Raw genomic sequence first — 24,254 nt, 5'->3', positions numbered from 1 at the left:
CCTATGCGGAGCACATCAGGAAATTCAATTTACATTTGGGCTATTGTTAAACTGTCTTTTTCCATTCAACAGATAGGTCTCTGTGTTGAAGTATTTTGCTTTGGCATTAAAAGCTATATGCATAAAAATGCATTAAAGAAACCAGATCAAACCAGTTTGGCTTTCACTTAAGTGAAAGGTGGTTTGTGCTGGCCTTGAATTCAGGAGAAGGGGGCCTCAGTCTAATCTGGAGAGTTGTTCTAAGAAGAATCTGGCTTCTGCATAATGAACTTTATCTTCATTGTAGAAAGCTGACAATGTGTGAAGCTGTTGATCTTTCTTCATTTCAAAGCTGTAATTGATGGCCAGATAATAAGAGTCAATTCAGGGTAATAAGAGAGTCAAAGATAAATATTGAGTTGTGGAGCTTGATTCCATATTTAGTGGAAAAGAAAAATAGTCTGATCTGTCAACCCTTTGTGTTTGGATCTGCAGTGCTGTTCTGTGTAGTCTACCAGTGTTCAAGATAGAGGTTGTAGTACAAGAGTATCACAAAAGATGCAGTTTTAGAAGGTGAATAATTGCAGCTGCAACTCTCTGCTAAAACTTTTCTCCTAAAATATCAATTTTATTCAGGCCTGAGCAAGTACTCGGTTAAATAAGTGGATCATTTGCAAGTATTCTTACATTTGCATGTATATACACGTATTCATGTATTCTTGCATTCAAGTCTTCATGTACACTTGCAATACAAGTGTAGTTGTACTTCACTGTTTTTTGGTCACTGGTTCTGAAGTGTTCTAACTACCATGGAGAATCCTTTGAGGCTTTACACCTCTGTTTTGCTAAGGTAGAGTACTGTATAATAGATTATACCGAATGCCATGAAAAAGCTTGCAGATTGTTTCTCCGACTTAGAACTTTGACTCTTGATATATTCCATTGTGTCTCAGAGGAATTTGGAGTTCTTTTAAAAAAATTCCTGCTAAAAATGTCCTTTTCAAGACAAGGTATCTATATATATTACATTAGTTTTTATAGAAGAGGCTGTCTATCTGTCTGATAAAATAATGTGGAGGATATCACCATTCCCCAAAAATACAAAAGTGACAAAATGTTGGTAATTAAAAAAACCCAAAAAACTATCAGAAGAAGCATTCAGAATCCGTAGTGGTTACAAGAAATAAAGAAATGTAGTTTTTTAGGACTCTTCCATGAATTTCAGGTGTCCCTCCAGGTGTTCTTTGGAAGACAGTACATATTTGAATGACAGTGGGTGGTAGCAATGCCAGTCTTTCCTTCAGCATCATGGTAAATATGCTGTAAGTACTTGTGTAATGTGATTGGATGTCCCTTGAATTAGTGAGTTGGCCTTCAGGTGTAGGACTTTAGTTCAAATAAGAAGTCTGGGTATATTTTCAGGACTGAAAGTTATGTCAGTCTTGTTGGTATTTTCTGTGAGCAGGAGAATTTATAAAGTCTAATGCTTAAAAAAAGCTATACGTCCTTTACCTTTAATATGTAATTTTTATAATTAAAAAAAAAAATTGTCACGCACATGAAATGTTTTAAAACTTCCAGTACCTTTCAAAAGTAGGTAACTTGTGCTGAGAACTGAAGGTACAGAGCTGCTTGTTCTTGATAAAACAGCTGTATGTATTTAAATTACATTAATGAAGAAGGCAGTTCTTGGGATCCTTCCTGGGATTTCTCTCTGTGGAAATAAAGTTTGAATCCAGCTTTTCTGTCTTTTCCTTTAAATCACAAATATAGCAGAGTGTGTGTTGCTTTTCAGTCTTGAATATTTAACAATAACAAAACCCAAAGCAAAATAAAGCCCCATAACATAATAGCAAAAAACCACTTCAGCAGAAATAATGAAGAGATTGCAGTGCATTCATTAGTGTGTGTAACTCCAAAATATGAGTAGAAAAAGAAAGGGATATATTTTATCTGTGCTGTGGATTGCCCCTTTACATGCTGCATCACCATTCTGACCAGTGAATTAACCCAGGGGTACTGATCTCTTTAGTGCATTAGTATCTAGACATGGTGCATGACACCTGCAGCTATCCACAGTGATTATTGCTCTCCCATATTTCATAAAATAAACAATGTAAGGTATGGTAGTATCTATTTCTGTAATGTACACATGATTTTGTAATTGCTGGAGTTACATCAGTAATTTTAAGTGATCACTGAACTTTTATGGGCAGTGACTTATCAAATACGCTAATAAATCAAAATATTGCTAGACATGCTTCATTAAATGGTTTACTTTGCTAAACTAAAATGCTTTTTTTTTCAGAGTGGCATACACTTAGAAACTTCTACTGTTATAAAGCCAAAATAGCAATAATTTAAACTTTTCTGACAAATCTAATGTTGTGATTAATTCCTTATGCTTTTTCAGAGCAGTGTTTTCCCATTAAGGTATAGATTATATCCATACATATTGGGAAAGATATGCTGAACATATCTGCTTTAAAAAAAATACAGCCTTACTACACAGTCCATTAATGTAAGAAATATTTTTTATGCATATGAGAAGTGTTCAATTTGTTATAGAAACCCTTGAAAACAGTACACAAGCACAATTTAGGGAGCAAGAGTTTGAAGAGGATTCCTGATTGTTCTACATTCAGCATACATGTAGATACACAAATAGTTTTAAACCCAGGGAGTTTACAATCTAAAGGATGTAGAAATTGGAGAAATTTTTACGAGGCAAGTTCAATAGCAGCATTACAACTGTAGAGAAACCAGCTGCAGTTTCAAACTGCATTGTTGGAAAAGCGTCCTCCAGCTCTATATATGGCTGCGTTTGGATGTAGTAACAAAATGTGGTATCTCTAACCTGCCACTCACAGAAAGAAGACTCTGCCACAAACACATTTCCCTACCAGCTGTTTATGTCTTGGTGTGATTTTCTTCCATTGAAGGAGGTCTGTTACCAGTTCCAGTGTTAAAGGAGTGCTCACACTGCACTTGCTATCATCTGCCTTCCTGCAGGAACAAGGGCAACTTGAATTAGCCAAATAGCAGAACCAGTGCTTTCCCTACCAGAGGGGTTAGCTCTATGGCCAGGAGTGGCCAAAATGTCAGCAAGATCTTTCTAGGGCTTGAATGCTGAAGATCTTGAGATACCCAAGAGTCCCGTAAGAAAGTGTCTTTTGACTTATTAATAGCGAGGGAAAAGCTATGTTGATGCATTTGGTTAGAATGTTAAGCTGATGGGTAGAGGTTTATACCAGCAGTTAAACTTTGAAAATTAGTTTTCACCAAAACAGAATTTCAAAAGCTTTTTTTCATGGCACCATTCTTTGCTGAACTGCTGTGTTGTCCTGTGGGACTGAAAAACACCAACTTGTTGTGTCTTAGTCAGAAAAAATTGAGGCTATTTTACTGTGTGGTACTTGGAGGCTGTGCTATTACAGTAGTGCATTAAGACCTCAGCATGAAATATCTTATTTAAAATAAAGCAACTGAAATGTTTCCAATTGAAAATAAACTGAATGTTCAAGTAGTTGAAAAGATTAAAACACAGAATGCAGTTTGTGTAAATACTAAAGACTTATTTGTCTACATCATCTTTCAGACTCATTAAACAGCCATAAGTGATTTAAATACAAATTAGGAAGCTGCACATCATGTTGCAGCCTACTCATGTAGGCTGAGCTCATCTGAAACTCCTTTTGTTCCTCCACTTCCTTCCACCTTACTTTCCCTGCAGATGCCAGCAGCACTGATTTGCCCCATTTACAGGGCTCTGTTGAAGCCATCACCTCTTCAAGTGTCTGTGTTATCCTTGGTTCCTTTTTTTATTGCTGATCCTGCTCAGTTTTTCTCTGACATTTGGACCTCCATATTACACTGCATTCCTGTGCATGAGTTGAGGACTGTGATCTACCTTCTGATTTTCCTTTTTTTCCCCCCTATAATTCCTGCTTGTTGATCTTTGACATTGTTAGTCTAATATTTAAATAATACAGAAAACAAGATCATTGCAGAATGTATTGCAGAATTGGGAGGTTTTATGCTGGAAAATACATTGTTCCTGTCAGCTAGTTTTTAATCTATAAATAATTGCCGGGTTGGCGTATTGCATACTGCAGGCTCTATGTCTCTTACATGCCTCTAACAGGTTCTCGTTTTCAACCAGAATTGACAAGGCTATTCTGATACGCAGAACTTGCCAGAAAATTTTTGTAATTCCTTGAGTGCTTTGGTTATTAGGTAACAGATGGTGTGTCATTGTCAAGTTGAGAGTACAAATCCTTGGTTTGCATAGGCCAGCAGTATGTTTGGCTTGTTTGTGAAATGTTTCACTGCAAATATTAGGAAATGTAATTAATTTATATATGTATTTTTTTAGGAGCAATGGATGAACTTCATAGCCTGGACCCAAGAAGACAAGAATTGTTAGAGGCAAGATTCACAGGAGTAGTAAGTGGCAGCACTGGGAGTACTGGAAGTTGCAGTGTTGGAGCTAAAGTAAGTCCTAAGAGCAGTCATTCAGATCTGCTGTCTTTGAAATACTAATTTATCTCACACCATCTCATTTTCATATTGTCAACATGATTTACTTGTAAAAGCATTGGCTTTCAGAAAACTCCCTGTTTTTCTGTTATTTTGCTTTGAGATAGGATTGTTTATCCTGAACCTTTCTGTGACATGGATGTTGAATTGTTCTTAAAAACACTGAAGAATGAGCTTATACAGGCTCTTTTGTGGGTTTGTTGTAGTGCACATGTGATCAGAGATGGAAGATTTTCCCATTATTTAGGTGGAGCTGTCCCTGCTGTAGATGACCATCTACTTACGGAGTCTGGTGTGACATCTGTTTTTAAGATTAAACTCTTTTGGAGATTAATACGTATAGATAAATAAATTATTTCAACATTTCCAGACATTTATATCAGTTTCTCTTACTTTCAGTGTAGAATTCCTGTCCTTTAGTATCTAAGCCAGGATGCAGCACTTGAGAAAGAACCTTGTGAACACTGAATAATTACCTTCCATATGTTGTATATTTCCTTTTAGTTAATACATCTGCAAAATAATTTTGTCTTTGTTGCATATTCTGTTCAAGTTACTAGCTTCAGCTTCCAAGACTGATTTCTGCAATACTGTTGCCTAGCCAGAAGTACTCAATTTTGTATTTGTGCATTTGAATGTTCTCCATCATGTATAGTACTTAATAAACTGATATTAAAAAGGTGTCATGCTAATATTTTTAGGTGTGTTTCCCTCATGACTAAATTACTTCTGAATTCTGTTTCCAAACTGTTTGCAGTGTCCTCATGTTTTAAGTGCTTTACATAAACTTGTAGTATTTTTAGCTTCCTATGCTGTATTTTAGTTACTGGTATAGATTACAGAACAAAATACTTCCTGAGAGAAGACATTGATGAAATTTCTGAAGACATGTCATGTACTGATGATTATGAACAAACTACACAGAATTGAAATATTACTGTATTACTATATATATAGTGATATATATATATATATCTCTCACTATATATCACTATATTACTATATAATGATCTTGCATCATATCTTAATTTGCTTTGGAGAGTGACATGAAGGTAACTGTCACAAAACTGTAAAAAGGTGACAAACTTGTTATTACTATTTAAACCAAGAAGTGAATTAAATAGTCTGGAGAAGAACTGAGGTTGGATTGACACAGTGACAGTGATGCTCTAATGGTCTTCTCATTATGATTGCAAAATTGTATATTTGCCATATCTTATGCTTAAAATTAGAAAGAGACAAACAATGATTTTGGCCCGTTTTGTTTATTTATTCCTTGGGTTCTCTAGTACTGCTTACTCCCCTAATTAATTAACTCATTTTAATAGCTCAGGTAGTTGCTCATAATTCACATTAGTATTTTTAATTTTTTATTACTAGATCTGTACTTCTAACTTCATTGAACTTTTACTTCTTGATGCAGCTGTTTCGGTCTATTGCTTTTTTGCAAATTTTCCCTCATAATCTGACTGCTGCTGTAGGTGTAGTACATTTTTTTTAAAGGCATTATTGAGTTTCATGGGGTTCTTTTTTTAAAAATTTGATTCCCTGTGCATCACTGCTTATCATTTCCATAAGTCTATTGAAGTCTTTTTCTTGTTGTCTGTTGTTCAGCTGATTTCAGCTGTTAGCCAAATTGCATTCTGCTTTCACATTCTCAGTTTGTTCATCCACGTTAGCCAGAAAAAGAAATTTAAAATAACTAATTTCCTTTTTCACTCTACCACTCTACCATGGAAAACATACATTTCTTGTCCCTAATGTGTTCCAAGATTTGTATCTTATCCAGTTGGTTTCCAAATGGATATCTAGATGGAGTTGTGTTTTTTAATACTATCTAATGCTTTGATAAGTGTTTGCAGAAGATACTGTTACCACTGTTTCTTATAGATGCAGATCCTCATCTAAGACACTGTTGTTCTTACCTTCTGGTCCTGTGATTTGTTACACCATCAGTAAAACCACAATTATATCAGTTTTGTTTGTATTTCTTTTATTTGTGACCATTCATTGTATCCATGCAGATAATGTGAAGTGTAGTAGCTGATCTGGGCTGTGTTTGGAAAAAAATGCTTTTTAAAAAATATAGTCCGTAGTCTTGGTGGGGGATGTTTGGACAGGCTTATCTGATTCTTATTTAAAAACCTGATGAAAGATTTTTGATCTGATGTGCAGAGGTAACTGGGAAAGTATGAGGTATAAATATAATATCCATTGGTCTGCCTTTACTTTGAAGGCCAAAATAAGAAAACTTCTTCATGTTCAATCCCAAATCTCCATGTTCCAGTTTCTAATTTTCCTAAACTAGCAAGACAATACAGAGCTTGCAACTTTAATAGTTTTTTTTTTTAATATTCTGGGTCATTATATTCTTCTAGTAATTAAATTGAAATTGACTCTTATTTGTTGGGAATACTCTTTTGAAAGGCTACCCTTACTATATGTTTTGCTGAAGAGTTTTGGAATTTCTGGGGGGAAAAAGCCCATGATGTCCAAACTTTTTTAGTAAGGAAGGTTGTAAATACAAATGTAGGTTACTGATACTATTGTTGTATCTGACTTGGATGACCAGACACTGACACAGGGCAAGGAAGGACTACATACAGACATTTCTGTACTGGAGGCTGCCCTGGGGGTGAAAAGATGCATGGAAATTTTGTGTGTTTAACTAATATTTCTCTGGAAATTTTAATTCAGAGGTGATCTAGTTATTCAGATATCACAGATGAGTACTGTCCTGCAAGCTGATACTGGGGAGCAAACTGCCTTGGAACTATTTCACTTCAAAGTATTTGTTCTGTTGTCTTATATGGAAGAGGCTGGTCCATCAGTATAAGAGTTTTGGTGTTTTTTTTTTTTTTAATAAAAAGACACTCAGCTGATGATGACTCATTAAAATGTCTTTGTGACATGCTCTGTTCAAAAGATCTCTGAATAAATCAGCCTTAGTAAATGTCTAAAAAAATACTGTAATACTGTAATTTGAGACTGTATCACTGCTTGGGGTTGTTGTGTTTTCTTCCCTCACTAATGTGAATTTATTGTGTTGGGGGAAATAATTTGTTTTAAGAATGTAGAATAATACTGCCAATAGGTGTTAATTTTCTCCAAGACAAGCTAGACTATAGCAAAGATTATTTTTAAATGTTCCAAAGATTATTTTTAAATATTCCATGACAGAAAATGAAAATCTATTTTAATTAATACCTCTTTTTCTTCAAAAATTGAAAAATTCTAGTAGTCTCTGGAACTTTCTCCAATGGTTTTGAATATGCTAGGATTTTACTTGCCTCAAAAGCAATGGAAATTCAGAATTTACTCTGCCCTGTCAAAATAGCCACCTGTCAAACTTCTTTTCCCCCTTTCCAGTCACAACCACTGTATAGTTAATTTTTCCATGAGAGCATAATATATTTATAACTGTGTATAATGTTGAGTATTTTATTTGTCTTGGTAGGCCTCAACAAATAACGAGAGTTCAAATCACAGCTTTGGAAGCTTGGGATCTTTGAGTGATAAAGAATCAGAGGTAAGTGTATGGAGCAGATTCATTCTTACCTCAGAATTTTAATGCTAACAATTAATTTATTTTTATTCTACTTTGATGCCTTTTTTTGTATAGAAGCTTTTAAAGTAAAATGCAGACTGTTCAGATAGGTAGGAAAGAGCATAAATTACTGAAAGGCACTATCTCTGAAAGAGGAACCATGACTAGAAGAAGTGAGTTTCTTTGGATTTTTGGTCATGAAACTAGCTGCTTCTGCTTCTCTGTTATCTATGTAGTCATGGTCTGAGGATGCATACAGCTTTTGGAGCTGAAAATGTTTATATAGTTTGCTGTCTTTTGTTTCATCAGCACAGATAACTTTGATCTTTGGATGAATCCTTGAAAATACTCTAGAAACTAGTTTACTATATTTTTCAAATATTGATTTCTGCCAAGGCCAGACATCCTTAGTAGATATCACCTTTATTTGTAAAAGCTGCAGTTATCACTGTATATTGTCTTACATAAATCTAGTTTGTAGTCCAAGAAAATGATTCATGCTTTTGTTGCATTTAAATATGCAGAGCTCAGACTTCTCTTGAGTAGAATATTTTCCTCTTAGTGATGAGCATTGATATAGTTGCACTAATACTACAGCTCTTTGAACATACCTATTTTGGGGTCGGTGAGTCCCTCTGATAGTTTTGCCTCTGTCATGGGTTGTGTGGATAAGATTTATCCTTTGTAACCAAGAGTGGATTTTTAGCCTAGGCTAGACCCTGTGTGACAGTGTGTCATGCTAGAGAGATGGTTATTTGGAATGTGCTGTTGGTGTTATTTTCACGTCAGAGCTTTACTTTGGGACCTAATTGTTCATTTGCTCAGTCACTACAAGATGCTTTTTTACTGGGCTGTCAGCAAGTGAATTTAATTGGTTCCCAAAGCTGATACCTTATAAATAAAAATTCTGTATGTGTGATTTGTTTTTCTTGTTGAAAAAGCTCTGCTATGTTTTCTTTCCCCTCACCTTTCCCAGCTGGATTATGCATCCAACTGCATAGACTATTTTCTTAGCCAGAAGATTGTGTCTGCCTGTTGTTTTTATTCCCAGCTTTTCCTAGAAATACTCTGGGCAGTGATGCAGTTCTGATGTAGGTGTGGGAATGGGAATGGAAATGTGCTGCAGTAGCCTGAAGGTTATGATGCATTACTGCAATTCCTTGACAGAAAAACATGTTTATGAGTAGTTTAGTGATCTCAAAACACTGACTATATGTGTTATAAGTTTTTGGTGTAGGAAAATGTTATTTTACAGTTCTGTACATGAGATACAGAGGTACAGCTTTTCCAAGGCATGTGAGTTTGAAAGTCTCTGCACAGTGATTTAACTTCAAGTCTTGCTTATGGGTAAGGATAATATTGTGTCTTTTAAATATTCTAAGACTTGTATTCTAAAATAGAAACTGACATCTTTCTCAAAAATTTCCCTGCACAGAAGTCTACTGTGCTCCATTGCACAGTGAAAGATGAGTCTTAATAACATTCAAAAACATTGAATAGCGAAATATGTTTTCTTGACTCAGAAGTTGTTAGTTGTATTCACATCAATTATAATTGTAATAGCAAGTATGTAAATAAATTTTTACAGTTCTTAAAATTACATCTGGTTACTTGTATGCTAAAGTACCATAAAAAGTAAACTGCAGATTTTAGGACTGCAAACAGGTTGTGGGATTGCTTTGTTGTGTTGGTTTTTGTTTGTTTCAATAGCATGACCTTGAAGGTTTCATAGTAACAGTGACAGTGATGTGGAAATAAGACTTGCTCATTGGAGAGGCAGTGCCATCACTTGACGTTGAAAGAGCACTGTTGTATTACAGTAGGTCTTGGGAGAAAAAAAAGTAGATATGCAAATCTCAGAACCATTGAAATTAATTTCTAGCAGGAGTGTCAATTTCTGATCAAATCCTGATGATGCATTCATGTCATTACTCTGTGCTTTCATCATGAAGTGGCACATTAAATCTGTGAATGTGAAGGGAAGGCTCAGGGGAAGCACAGTGAAATTGAGGGGAAAACTAGGATCAAGACCAAGATGTATGAGGCTCTGCTGTGTGTGACTTTAATATAACTTTACAATCTAGCATTGGGTAACCTTAAAAGTATTTTATCTTGCTTATGAAATAGTAAGATTTAAATTTAATTTTGGCTATAGGTAAACACTTCTGCAGCTACAGAAAGCAGCTTCAGTCTTTATTTATCAGGGAGATACTCCCCAGCCCCATTAGTCTTCAATTTCTTGTAATTCATATGACTCCATTCATTAAGAAGGATTTTGGAGTACATTTTCTAGTGATTGATGTGTGCTGTACATTATCATGCGAATTTTGTGCTTAGAAAAGGGGAACATGACCTTGTTGAGTAACCTCATTAATAACCTCATTAGTGTGCTAGTACTTTCTGGTTTGGAAGGTTAAATTAAACACTGAAAGAAATCAGAAGAGCTTAAGGAAATAGACATTTCTGAATTACTTGTGTTTTAAAACTATAAACCTCTTTAAATGGCTGGTTTTACAGGCCACAGCAGCTGGAAACTAGTTTTGGTGGGGGAAATCTTAAGTGTTTTGTCATTAATTAGGTTTTAAACTTTTTTATTCCTTTTTTTTTTCTTGATATGGTATGTAAAAATTGCTACATTAGAGTGTAACTGCAGAATCAAAAGTTGGAAAGCAAGAATAACATGAAAATGCTTGGTTAAGTAGTTTCAATTTAGTTTGTGGAAAGGTAGTTTAATATTACCTATTTACCTGGCAATAATTCCAAATTATTAAAGTTAAGATTCTAAGCTATGCTTTCTGCTTGTAGAATCAATAGTCTTGAGTGAACTCCATTTCCAGGAGTCTGTGTTATATATTTGCCTAATGTATGATAGCCCTGTAGAACATGCAGTCAGATGATGTCAGTTGGATGAGTTTATTTAAAATAATATATATTTAATTTAAACTTAATTTACAGCATGGTAGTACAACATTTACGGTTGTAAAACTTCCAAAGATATCTTTATGAAGCAACACACATAGTCAAAACATAAAATTATACATGGTATAGGTAAGGAAGACCTTTCTTGTCCTGCTGGTTCTTTTATCGACTTAATAATTTTCTAGGGATCACAGGTAGCTTTAAGTGGCTCTTGCCAGCATAAATACTGTTGGGTATTTGTAGTAAATTCATGTTTGAGTATATCCACACAAAGATTTTGGAATTGAAAGGTCCTTGAAATGATTTAGTGATGGTTGAAATTTGAATGTTGATACAATTCTCTATGCTAAGAAAGCATACTTGGAGCACAAAATGGCAGATACAATAAAATGATAAAATGATGATATCATGAGAGAATGAAGCATCTTGTCACTGATCTCAAATTTAGTCTAAGCTGTTAAGGTGAAAATAGTTCATGTTTACCAGTTCAGTTTACTGATAAAATAGTTAATGTAATGTCTCCTATGCTTTCTCCAGTTATGTATGAGACACCATGAAGAATACATACACATAGAGCTGCAATATGTTGAACAAGAGCAGCTTCTATTATTTAAACTGGGGAGACTAGCTGATTTGAATCCGCAGATCAAAGAAGAGCAAATATAATTTAGCGATGCTTCTGATCACAGCCCTTTCTTGTTATCTGTGTTGTACATGGTGATTGTAATTTCCGGGCAACTGTGTAGAAAAATTTATTCCAGAAATATTAAGAGATCTGTATTTTTTCACTTATCATTGATACTTCTCTTTCTTTTCCTTGAGATAAAACTGTATGGGGAGGACGACACTTTCTAAGTGGATAGATATTAACATTTTGAGCAATTTTTGCTCTCTACTTTTTTCTCTTTTACTTTCTTTTTAATTCTCAGCAGATTCTAGAAATCTATACCATTTTTATTAGTTTGGAAATATCTTTTACACTTATGAAGAAGTGTAACATTATTGGCTTCCTATTGAAGCATTGGGACTTTGTGTTTATGCTACAGCAGTGTGTAGAAAACACCATCAAGAATCAGATTGTTTCACTTAAGTATTAAGCTTTAAAACACTTGCACTTGAATACAGAGATCTTGGTAAGATATAGACATAAATGAAACAAAAATGGGTGTTCATAAACCCTGGAATGAATGAAAAGGAGTAATTGCTTAAAAATTAATATGTGGAATTGCCTTTTGGGAAATAATTTAGGAATTACTTCTCACTTTGTTAAATACCTCTTCTAGCTTGTACCTGATTGACCAAAGATCATATTATCTAGTTTAACTGCGATCTGAAATGGCATCCCTGCTGAATAGTGAAATCATGTTTTATGGATGAGGATTTAAATTTATTTCATAATAATACAGCAATAATACAAATAAATAGAACTTATGTTGCATTATGTTATTTTTGTTGTTTGTAGACTCCAGAGAAGAAACAGTCAGAACCTTCCAGAGGAAGAAAAAGAAAAGCAGACACTCAGAGTGAAAGCAGCCAAGGTAAATTAAAATCTAAATTGACTAGGTAGTGATTGCATGTAACACAGTTTTGACTGTTAGCCTTAAAAATTCTGTATTTTCACTTACGTAAGATGGGTGTTATGTTTTGGATGATAAGTTATGTATTCTTGTCACCTCCCATTTGTCACTGGAAGGGATGGGCAAGTAAAACATGAATGGGACTGGTAATTACCCAAAAGACTCAAGAGCTGCTGCATGTTAAACTCACAGCTATGATATAACTCTGTAATCTTTTTAAGACTTACAGCAATTCTTCTTGTGCAAAATATCTTGTGGTTTGAGTTTCTTTTCAGAGGATAAGGGGAGAAAAAGATTACTGATTACAATAGCTGATGCTTGTTTTACAGGTATATATAATAATTTTATTCTTCCTTTTTTGTGGAAGATTGTATTAGTCTAGAAGGGTGTGGAAATCATTATGAGACTGATTTCTAATTTAATATTTACAAAGTTTAGTTTTTGTCATTCCTCTCTTTTGTGTGACAACTGGTGGAAATTTAACCTCAAGACAAAAATTCATCAGAAGGGGAGTGGAAATAATTCTGATGACATCTGTATCAGCTTTATTTTTCATTCTAACAGAGCTAGAAAATGTCACTTCATATATAAAGCAATAGACTCCATATCTGGAAATCTTCGTGATGCAGCATGCTATTAGTAGAACGATCGTGTTGTTTGATTGAAAATAATTTCTTCCTAAGTGTTACTTTGTAGACACATACTTTGTTCAAAGAACCTGTGTGAAATTTCCTATTTTCATTGTTCTAGTAGCTTATCCTTCCTCTTACTAATGAATGTTGAAATTAGAGATGATGGAAATTTTTGGCCCTTTTTAATACAGAAAATGTTGTTATAATATCTGATCGCTGTTTTACTGTCAGCAGCAGTAAAACTTTATATTGCACTGCAATATTCTCAAGGAGCTGGCCTAAGAAATTGCAGCCTGTTGGAGTGGTACAGTGAAGTTGAAGCAGAGCAAAAAACTACTGTATTGGAAAAAAGAAACAAGAAGTCAATCTTTCGTATATTGCATACCCAGGATATTGACTTTGTAATATGTAAATTAATCCATAAATATTGAAGAAAAGGATTATTTAGAACATAGAAGTAATTGGAAGGTGGTATAAATCAGTGTAAATCTATTCACAAATGGCTGTGCCAAAATAATTTTAAACATTTCTTCAGTGCAGAGCTCTGTAACATGACATCAAATAGATTTTTCCATACTGAAGAGGAATGCAGTCTGTCTCATTTACCTGCATGAAAGCAAGTTTGATAAAGTGGTGTATGAGAATTGAGCATGAGGACAGAAATTATTAGCAGAATTACCGGGTAGGTAAAGAATTGGCTGGAGGGAAGTAGCAGCAATACATGCACTGACGGGGTAACTCCTGGAGAAGTTGGCTGTTTGCTGTTCTAGGTCTTGGAATTATTTTATCTAATTTTTTCTGTTATAAGTCTTGACACAAAATGGGCTGTCAAATGTTTCTGGTTTTTTTATGTTACTTCTTAGTGACAGCATTATGCAGCAGTGTCTGTACATAGGTATATTGAAATAGAGAGAATTCATCAGTGCTGAAACAATAGAAAAGCTTGAAAATCTTTGCTAAAAAGTGGAAATCATATTTATGGATCTATGGGTAATGATCTCCTAATATATTGCAAAAATTCCTTTCTAGAAAGTAAAAATCTTTGAACAATAGTCGATTTCCAAGATGTTTCCTAACAGGTTGTCTGACTTCTACAGGAGAAAAACCCAGTCTTAAGATTTATTGGTCATCTTAGGGCCAAACAGAAGAAAACATTTGTGTATCTGGTAATGTATAGGTGCAATCTCTGGAATGCCATGTTGGGGCTAGGTCCTCCTGTTGAAGAAATACAGTTCATGTTAGTTCTCCTGAAGTCTCAATCCATTTAGGGTAAATTCTAATCTCAGTCGCTAGAGTTTTATTTCCCTACTTAGCACTATGAGTTACCCAATTCATAATCAGGTTAAGAGTACTGGAAATACCTATCATTCTGTATGCCCTCACTGTTACTGGCACCTAGGAAAATCCTTGCACAGAATATTTGGTCATAATGACTGACCTGGACTATATATATATAATGTTAATAACTTGGTCAATTTGATTCTTTGAGATAGGCCTTGAAAAGGGGAGGGACTTAGAGCTGAAGGTTTGATCTATAGGATGAGAGATGAGTTTTGTGTCATCTTTTAAGAGGTCTAGGGTTTCTGTAAAGGCTACTCTAAACTGCTTTAGGAATTGAGGGTGAATTAGTATATGATTTCTCAATGAATGGATTATGCAATTCCCTTGGTTTTGGCAATCCCTAATTACCTATATAGGGACATCACATATTACCACATCAAAGAAAACCAATTAACAAGTGGTAAGATTTTACTATAATTATTTTATAGGTAAAAATGTAAGACACCTTCACAAGTAATTTATTTCACAAATTCTAATGTATTACTGTATTTGTTGCAGGAAAGAATATTGGGGGACGTGGTCACAAGATTAGTGACTATTTTGAGGTAAGAATTTTGTTGATTTTACTTTGGTTTTAAAATCTTCTTCTAAAATATACTTTTAGCTTTTTTTGGATGCTACAGCATTTTTGGTTATAATAGACAGGCCTCTTGAGAGGTTACTTCTTTTTTCTTTATGTATGCTTCTGAGAATTAAACCTTGAAATAGAGGTGCAGTCGTCTCCTGGTGGAACCTGAACTAAAATACAAAAACTTGTCTTTCACCCTGTTCTTTAAGCAGCTAAAGGTTGCACTAATAAAAGTAATGCAATCTGATTACAAATGCTGTGTACAGACGTGCTGTAGGCTGTACTGTGTACATTCAGTAGATGTATAATGTATTTTGAGAAGACTGACTGATTGGAGGTCCATATGTGCTCTACAGTACCAAGGTGGAAACGGCTCGAGTCCAGTGCGAGGCGTACCTCCTGCAATCCGCTCTCCTCAGAATTCACATTCCGCTCCTTCTTCTGTAAGTCTGGGAACTTCATAACTGCAGGAGATACCTTTATAGTCTAAAAATAGCAATATTGAAAATAATCTGTATTCAAGGGGAGAGTTTTCAAAGGAATGAGTCCTGGGAAAGAGTTCATTCTTCCAACAGGAAAAAAAGAAATCAAATTAAGTATTAAAACTAAATTTTTGTATTAACACTCAGTCATTTTTTCTTAAACATCTTTTAGATACAAGAGAGTTATGTAAAATGTTGAATAAATGTTGAAGTGTTGTAATGACATCTATTCATAGGCCTCGCACAAAAAAGGGGAGTTTTTTTGTTACTTACAAGGAAACTTGGATCCCTAGCTTGGGACTTTAAAAGTTCAGGTTTTGATAAATTGTAATTTTTTTCAATAATTGATACCTAATCTGCCTCTGAAATTCTCTTTGTTGGTCGTACTAATTCATTTTTTTTTCCTTCTTATAAGCACAGTTTCCGTGCTCAGCATACCAACGTGTTATTCTAAATGGCTAAACAAATTTTGCCAGTTACAGAAAAGATTTGTTTTCTCTGAAGGTAGACCTCAGCTTTTATTCCATGTGCTTTCAAATTCAGGCATCCTCTTGGTCTTGCCAACAATGTGGAATGTAATACAGATTTTGGAATTTGGCTTGAAAAAGGTCTCATTCACACAAACTAGGTTTATTAACGGGATTTGTGTTCTGATCTGCACTAGCTTCCCCTCTCTGGTTCTTCCATGAGTACTAAACATTCCAAAAATAACTCACATTATTCTTGAATTGTGAAAACTCAGAATCAGAAAAATAAGTCTTTGTAAGACTGCCATCACCTTATGTCAGTCTTGTATTGTCTTAAATTTTTTTGTCTGTTTCCCAAAAGTGACAGTCTCAGTTTTCTCAGATAATATGTTCACCCTTCCTGAACTGTAAGTGGTATGTAATGCCATACTGATAGCTCTCAATGCAGTGCTCCAAGTAGTAGCTTGTGTTAAAAAAAATGCCTTATTTCTCTATTCTTTGAGTTGTTCCTGCCAAGAGTTTTACCAAGGCTATGCTCATAATTAAATATAGCATCTGTATCTAAAATACTTTGCTTTCATGCCTTTCAGGTTCGACAGAATAGTCCTTCTCCTACTTCATTAGTTTTTGGGGACCACCCTCTCACACAACCAAAGCAGTTATCTATTAAAATTACTCAGGTAACTTTTTGAGTAGATCACTTTAGAACGCAGAAAAAAGAAGCAGTTATGTTTATTTATTTGTCTTTTAACTTCTTATAAACTCTTAAAGACTTTCAAAAGCTCTGCTTTTTAAAATTGCCAAAGCATTTTTCAGTTAAGTTCAGCAGCTCATAATTTAAATATCTCTGGAGAGTTTTGTATTCTGCACTTGCTCAGCTCCCAGCATGGTACTCATGATTACATAGATGACCATGGCATTGGTAGGTTTTTGCTCAAGATTTTAGCTGTTGTGTGATTTTAAAAGTAGAGGCTGCTTTTTCAGGCAGTATTTAAATTGACAGCTGCCATTGTCATACTGCATTTAAAATCCGACATTGAAGAAGAAAAATGAGATGGATAAGATGGCAGTCAAAATGATCAACACAATTCTGACATGACTTTTACAAGCTGAAATCAACTGTTTCATCCTCTCTGCCATTTCTGGTGTGATCTGTTCTGTCTTCTATATTAGTCAGAAAAAGCTTGCTTCACCTGTTGACTGGTACAGAGAAATTAATTAGTTGACATTTCTGTTCTTGCCCTGTTTTTTATGCTTTTTTATGAACAGAAACTTCACAGTTGGTGATGAAATCTTTTAATACTGTTAATGGTTTGTCCCAACTGTTCACATTTGTCCTCATGTGGAGGGAAAGTGATTTTGAATAAGAATCTTTAATGATACTTGCAAACACCTGAAAGTAAGATTTTTCTGGTTTTGTTGAATGTTTATTTCTCTGCCTAACAAGCATAAAAATAATAATGCTGTAGTTGTAAAAGGAAAGGATAAATATTTCAAAATGTTCTTTCTAGACTGATCTCACAATGCTGAAATTAGCTGCACTAGAAAGTAATAAAAATCAAGACTTGGAAAAGAAGGAAGGTCGTATAGATGACTTACTCAGGGTAAGTGTTGGACATCGGGTAAAGGTATTTATTCAGAACAGCATACTGAATATGAGGACAAGTTTTTAGATTTTTAAAAAATTACTTAAATAAAAAGGTATAACAAGTTTTTACTTTTTGTAATTTTTTTCTTAAATCTAAGAAGTCTATATAATGTGTAAGATATTTTTTCAGCTTCTGTGCTACAACTTGTTAATGATTAAATAGATTTGTAGACTTCTGAAGGTGGAAAGAAAGGTGATGCCATTTGCAGGCAGTTGATGAATTCCTTAAATTCATATTAGAAGTCACCTAACGAGTGGTTTTGGGGTTTTTTTTGGTTCTAATTGTGAATAGCCATTATCTGTGGAACAACTGTTGGCATTTTTAGAATGGAGGTGATTATGACAGAAATAAATACAGGCAATGAATAACTACTTTCAATAAGAAAGCTACACAATACTTTAAGACCCATTTTCAGAAAAAAAAACCTTAATGCTTATGCTCTGGAAGATGGGAGATGGGATATACAGAAATACAAAATATGAAACAAAGACGTATTTCACAAGTTGTTGTCTGATTATTGTTTCTATGTGTACATCCATATGCACAATACATAAAAATATTAACCTGTGCAATGTGTACTGTGAAATTGTATATGTATATTGTTTTAACACATGTTCAACAATATGGGATAGACAATCCTAAATTATTTTTTTAATCAAAATATTATTGTTCCAGGATTTTTAAGGTAATAAGTTAAATATAATTGGAACACAGGGCATTTGTTAAACTTCCTACTCAGATAATTTGAACTTTTATAATTGTGGAATTTTTGCTTTCTTTTAAATTGAAGATGTTAGGATTCACCTGACTTCAGAAATCATGTGTAAAGATCTGATGCTAAAATATAAACTTCCAGTTTGAATGTAAGTGGAGCCCTTAGTGGAGAGCTGAACATGAGATTGGTACAGAGTTTTTATATATTCTCATTATGCTGAATGCTCTTTAATGCAGAACAATGTAAAGGAAAATAAAAAATAATCAAGACATCCCTCTATAGATAGGGATATATCTGTGAAATTAAATTTTTATTTAGATAAATAGATGTGTTTATGCATGTATGTTCCTTACTTTAGTCATGTGAAATTAGATATATTTATTTTCTGTGACAGCTGATTTAAAAAACAGTGTTTCAATATATCTCTTCATATTTTGTATATATTTATTAGGCTAATTGTGATCTTAGAAGACAAATAGATGAACAACAAAAACTACTTGAAAAATACAAAGAAAGGTTAAACAAATGTATTTCAATGAGCAAGAAGCTTCTAATTGAAAAGGTAAGTTTACTGCTCTTAAAATCTTTGTGACAAAAGTTGCTAGATTGCTGTAACACTCCATTATGATTCCTTCATTTTCACTTCAACTTTTTCACATTAGTCACTTGAGATTAAAACTTGTGTCCATGGTCTATCTAGCACTATTTTTGTAAACCTGAATAAGCTAAATAAAACGTTTAGCCTTTTTCACATTGGGGAAAACATGCGTTTTTTAATTCTAGGATTTACACATCGTAAATAATTCAAAATAGCAGAGCATGGAAGTTATGAATTTAATGTGTGGCATATTTTCTGGACAAATTGTAAGATCACAGGGGATAAAAGAATTTTTGAACATAATCTGTTGTGAAGAGGAGATAGATAATATCTATTTGTGAGACACTTAAGTGGCTACAGTAATTTTTGATGTAAAATGATAAAATGCCACGTTAGCTCAGAATTAATGAAAAATAGGAAATGAAGATGACTACCTTTATACTACTATTAATGAAAGAATCACTTTTTAAAAAATTCAGACCAATTATATTTAAACTAGTAGCAATTTATTAGAAGACACGGATACCTTGTTTCTCTCCCTCTTCTTTAAAATAGCCTGATTTAAAAAAAAATCTTTAAAAGTTAGTAGCAAAACATGTTACTAGAAATTAAGATACAAAAAAGTTTAAGATAAACAGCTGCAGTGCCTTACCCAGTGCTAGCTGCTGGATCCTGCTGTCATACACAATGGCACAGAGTGAGCCACTGGAGGATTCAGGAGAATTTTCTCACTAGCACGTCATAAATAAATTACTGCAGATCTTTTTAAGTCCTAGCATGAGGGGAATGCAGGGAAAAGATGTATCAGATCTGTTAGGCATGATGGTAAATGCGTACCTTCAGACTGACAATATCACAAGGGATATTTCCTGTGAAAGGCCCTTCTTCAGTCTAGAAGTCTGTTTGTAAAAGGAAGCCTTAATTCTGACAACTTCTCACTCTTTGTGTGTGTGATTTTGGGCCACAGACATTTCTTACGAAGCAAGCATTTGTAGCAATCAAAGAGGTTTCCTTGCATTAGGTGTTCATAGTGTTCTTTCTGTGAGGGAGAGCGGGCAGACTTAGTTGGTTGTCACAGCCCAAGGGTGCCTGTGGTAAGTGCAGGTTCTAAGAAGGGCATCTGCTTCTGTCACTGCAAGTGAATATCTGTTAAGCCCGCCCACAGTGTGTTGCCACACAGAGGTCCCTGCCCCAGGTCACTTGGTACAAACACTCACATAATGCTCTGTCAAGGAAGTTTCCAGGCCAAGCATAGGAAGTGCTTTCTTTGGTATCTGAGTCAATTCATTTGTTGTAGTAGACATATACAGATACATACAATCTTAATTGTATGCTCTATGATGCTGATGCTCTAAATAAAGTGGTTTTTTAATGATGAAGAGCAGCAAACTTTATAGGAAAACAGAGCCAAACTCAGGGGGGGTTTTGGTGCAAAAATTGTCCTCTAGTACTGGTTCTGTCAACTGCAGGCAGATGCTTGAGTTCTGTTGAAATTAGAATAAATGGGGTAAATACTACAATGTATTTTTGTTTACTCTCCTCTTACCCCTGCCTTAAAAGGCTGTTGACTTTTGAAGACTTTGTTACTAAATATGAGAATTTTTTGTTGTTTCTTAGAGCACACAGGAGAAGCTGGCAAGCAGAGAGAAGAGCATGCAAGACAGATTACGCCTGGGGCATTTTACAACAGTTCGTCATGGTGCTTCATTTACTGAACAGTGGACAGATGGCTTTGCATTTCAAAATCTTGTGAAGTTAGTCTATGTTCTTAAAGTTCTCACTAATTGTTACTTCCCTCTAGTGGACTTTTTTATTACTAGTGTTCTAGGATTGAAGCAGCTTTTCATATGTTGTATTTTGCTTTGCCTTTTGAAGACTGAGATTAGAGTATAGAACTCCCTTAATCAGGTGAGGGAATGCTGAGGCTGTGTGTCTAAAAACAGTTTGGTTCCACTTTGTTTTAACTATGTTTAGAAAAGCATGAATGTGGTAAATAAGCAGCACATAGTTACTCAACTCAGCTGATAGAATTCTAAAGGTAAATCAGTGAATTTTCAGGGAGCTAACCAAGTATGACTGGTGGTCATTGGGACAGATCAGCTCTGTGAAGTTGTCACTGGTCACATAGGTGCTACCTGCACATCCTCATGGCAGCAGCTTTTTCTGGCATCCCGCCCCTTAGTGCTGTGAAGGAGCAGTGACAGATCTGGCAGCCTCAGATAGGGTCTAGTGGAAGTGGATGGGGGAGAGCACCCACCTGAAAAGAGCTGCCATAGCAGGGATTGCAGCAGAGATGGGGCAAGGAAAAGGGCTCTGCAAGACTCTCAGAGATGGTGGTAAAATTATTATGCAGTTCTTCCAAATTAGTTCCTTGGTAATGAATCGGATTCATCGGAGATACAGATAGATATATAGATGGAAGAATACATATATTTTAAGAAGTAATTCACCAAGATCTTCATTTTTGAAGGGCAGTATTTAGTATTAGCATTATGGGATTGCCTGGGGCACTGTTTTTCTAAACAGCTTTAAAAACAGTCTGTAGATGTGTTTTGCATAAAAGCTGTAATCGTTTGCCACACAACAAAACTGATAATTATTTGGGAATGGCCAGATCCAATTCAGTATTTGGGCTATAAAAATCAGGTGCTCTCTACTGATGCTGTCAGGGGGTGTTTTTGATGGTATAAAATAAGATATCCACCAGCTCAGATTTTTTTTTCTTTTTCTAGTGCATAACACTTTCAAAAACAAAAAAAACCAAAACAAAAAACCTCACAAAACCCTGAAACAACAACAAAAACCAAACAAATTCCCCTGAAGCCACCATATATTTAAAAAGTAAATTGTGCCATAACTTTAGCAAAATTTTTCCAGTTAATGAAGAACACTGGTGTTCGTTCTCCTAGGAAACATTTTCATATGCTCAGTAAGTTTTTTAAATTTTCTAAATGCCTTATCAGTTAAAAAGATAGTTCTTGAAAAAATGCAAATTGATGAAACTTTAATAAAGGTTTTTTTGGGGTTTACAGGCAGCAAGAGTGGGTGAATCAACAAAGGGAAGACATTGAAAGGCAAAGAAAGCTCCTGGCCAAGCGAAAGCCTCCAACTACAAATAATTCTCAGGCACCATCTGCCAATTCTGAACCCAAGCAGAGGAAAAATAAAGCTGTGAATGGGGCAGAAAACGATCCCTTTGTTAGACCAAATTTACCACAGCTGTAAGTTTAACATTTCAATCAGTCTTTTACATAAATTCTGAGATATTGTCTGTGTGTGTTCTATTCAAATAGCAGCATAAAAAGACACTCGGTATATTCAGCATCTATATTCTCACTAAGGACTTGCTGATGCTAGGGAAATTTGCACCACTGTCTATGAAGTTGTTGTACAATTGCACTGTCTATGAAGTTGTTGTACAGTTTATTTTTGGTAAAGTCACCAGAGAAGGGCTCATTCCGGGGATAGGCAATGTTCCTTATGTTATCCTGATCTAGAAGTCTCCTTAGCTTGGCTTCTTAGTCCTGTAATGTCACTGATACTGATTGAACTTTTCTTTATCCCCATTTTTTTAAGAGCTTCTCTTTTAGTTGGAGATTATTTTTTCCATATAACAGTATCTAGTTAACAAAAAAAAAAACTTTTTTCAGCCTTTAGTATGTGAAGACATATCTTAAAACAAATGGAAATATCTTTTCTCTCCTTCTGAATGCTGCATCCTGAGACCAACTGTCAGAAGTTACTGATCCCATTTCACATATTGACAGTGTTGTAATTTTTTGTCATTGAAACATAAAAATTGAAAGTTCTTAAAGGACTTCTTTCTTCTGGGGACATTTTTTTTTTTCCTGCAGACAAAAAAGGTATAATTCAAGGCACACGAAGATGTGTTTTTGGCATTTTATTTGAATATTTTATGAAATTGCTGCTTCAAGGTATTAGTTACTGCCCTTTAGGCTAAGACACTGCAGCTGATAGTGTATCTGTTCCTAGTTTATTTTAAATAAAAAGTAAATAATTAGGCTTAAAAAGAGTAGCAAATTGATCTGTGTTACTTTGCAGAAGTAAGCTACCTGTATTGAGCATAGTCATTTGCCACCTCTCAAGTGTGGAGGCAGTAATTTATACCTCTGGGGATGGAGGGTATTTAATTGCTCTGGTTAGATCTGCTGAATAAATAAATACATTTGGACCATCCCTTTGAAGACAGCTGCATGTGTTTTGCATAATGCATCATTCTTAAAATTCACATTGTGAAGTTGTTTTACTGTGATAAAAATACCATGAAAATACAGTAGTAAGGCTGGCAATGTAAGCAAATCTTGTTTAGCATTACTCATGTTTTGGTAGAGAGCTGAAGAGTCATTGCTCATTGTGACTTTTTAGTAATGCTTAGTGCCTGTGTTTCTTCTTAGAACTTAATTAATATTTCGGAATAGTGCAGTAAATATTACTGTTGTGTTAAAAATGATACTGCTGTGTGTTTGAATGTAATCCCTCCTGTTATTAAAGGTAACATTTAAGTAATGGAAAATACATGGAAATTTACAGAAATTTTTATTTGCTAACTTTTGTCTGGTTATGCTCCCAAAGGCTTATTGCTCCTTTGAGAGATAATGAAATACAAATTCGGGAAAAAATACAGACAACATGTTCTAATTTTTAAGTAGGACAAGATGAGTTCCTGGTAATAAACTTTGGAATATCTTCTGGCGTTACATGGTGTTAAATAATTTCTAATTTACTAAAGACTGCAAATTTTCATTTCATCTGGCTTAACCAGTTACATGTTAAATGACACATGAAAATGCTTACTTGTTATGGAATTGCCAGGAGAACAATCAAAATTGTCCTTTTGTATCTAATGCTAGAAAAAATTTAAGCAGTTATTGAATCAAAACTGTTTTTGCATTTAAGTATCATATTTTGATCATTATCTAATCTAGATATGAGATTACTTGCCTGTATCATAAACTTATAAATTTTGTTTCAGATCTTTGAGGAGATCTGTAATGCATCCTGAGATCACAGGATTTAGCCACATTACACTCTTAGGCCTTTACTTGAAAGGGGTCTTTTGTATTCAGGATTTGTTATAACTTTGTATTGTAGTATTATTTGTTGACTCCATTTTGCTTCTCAGTACAGAATGAATTGTTTTGTGTATCTTGGTAAGACATTAATTATGCACTTCCATTTCAGAGTATATTTGTCATGTGCTCTATGTGATTCTCTCCTATT

The 24,254-nt window shown here is 34.6% G+C and overlaps 1 protein-coding gene across 4 annotated transcripts in view; it reads left to right on the top strand.

The window, feature by feature from the left end:
* Nucleotides 1-24,254, top strand: part of TLK1 (tousled like kinase 1) — a 68,363-nt gene that overhangs the window by 21,502 nt on the left and 22,607 nt on the right. For all 4 annotated transcript variants that reach the window (XM_030277438.4, XM_072932230.1, XM_030277437.4 and 1 more), the window contains exons 2-11: nucleotides 4,355-4,473; nucleotides 7,976-8,047; nucleotides 12,447-12,522; nucleotides 15,033-15,079; nucleotides 15,459-15,545; nucleotides 16,642-16,731; nucleotides 17,563-17,655; nucleotides 18,867-18,977; nucleotides 20,631-20,767; nucleotides 22,046-22,234. In XM_030277438.4, the coding sequence (XP_030133298.1) occupies nucleotides 4,360-4,473; nucleotides 7,976-8,047; nucleotides 12,447-12,522; nucleotides 15,033-15,079; nucleotides 15,459-15,545; nucleotides 16,642-16,731; nucleotides 17,563-17,655; nucleotides 18,867-18,977; nucleotides 20,631-20,767; nucleotides 22,046-22,234 (1,016 nt within the window). In that variant the 5' untranslated portion in view covers nucleotides 4,355-4,359. The remainder of the gene's footprint in view (nucleotides 1-4,354; nucleotides 4,474-7,975; nucleotides 8,048-12,446; nucleotides 12,523-15,032; nucleotides 15,080-15,458; nucleotides 15,546-16,641; nucleotides 16,732-17,562; nucleotides 17,656-18,866; nucleotides 18,978-20,630; nucleotides 20,768-22,045; nucleotides 22,235-24,254) is intronic.

This window comes from Taeniopygia guttata, chromosome 7, assembly GCF_048771995.1.
Source record: "Taeniopygia guttata chromosome 7, bTaeGut7.mat, whole genome shotgun sequence".
NCBI lineage: Eukaryota > Metazoa > Chordata > Aves > Passeriformes > Estrildidae > Taeniopygia > Taeniopygia guttata.
This window is presented reverse-complemented; position numbering and strand designations above follow the sequence as displayed.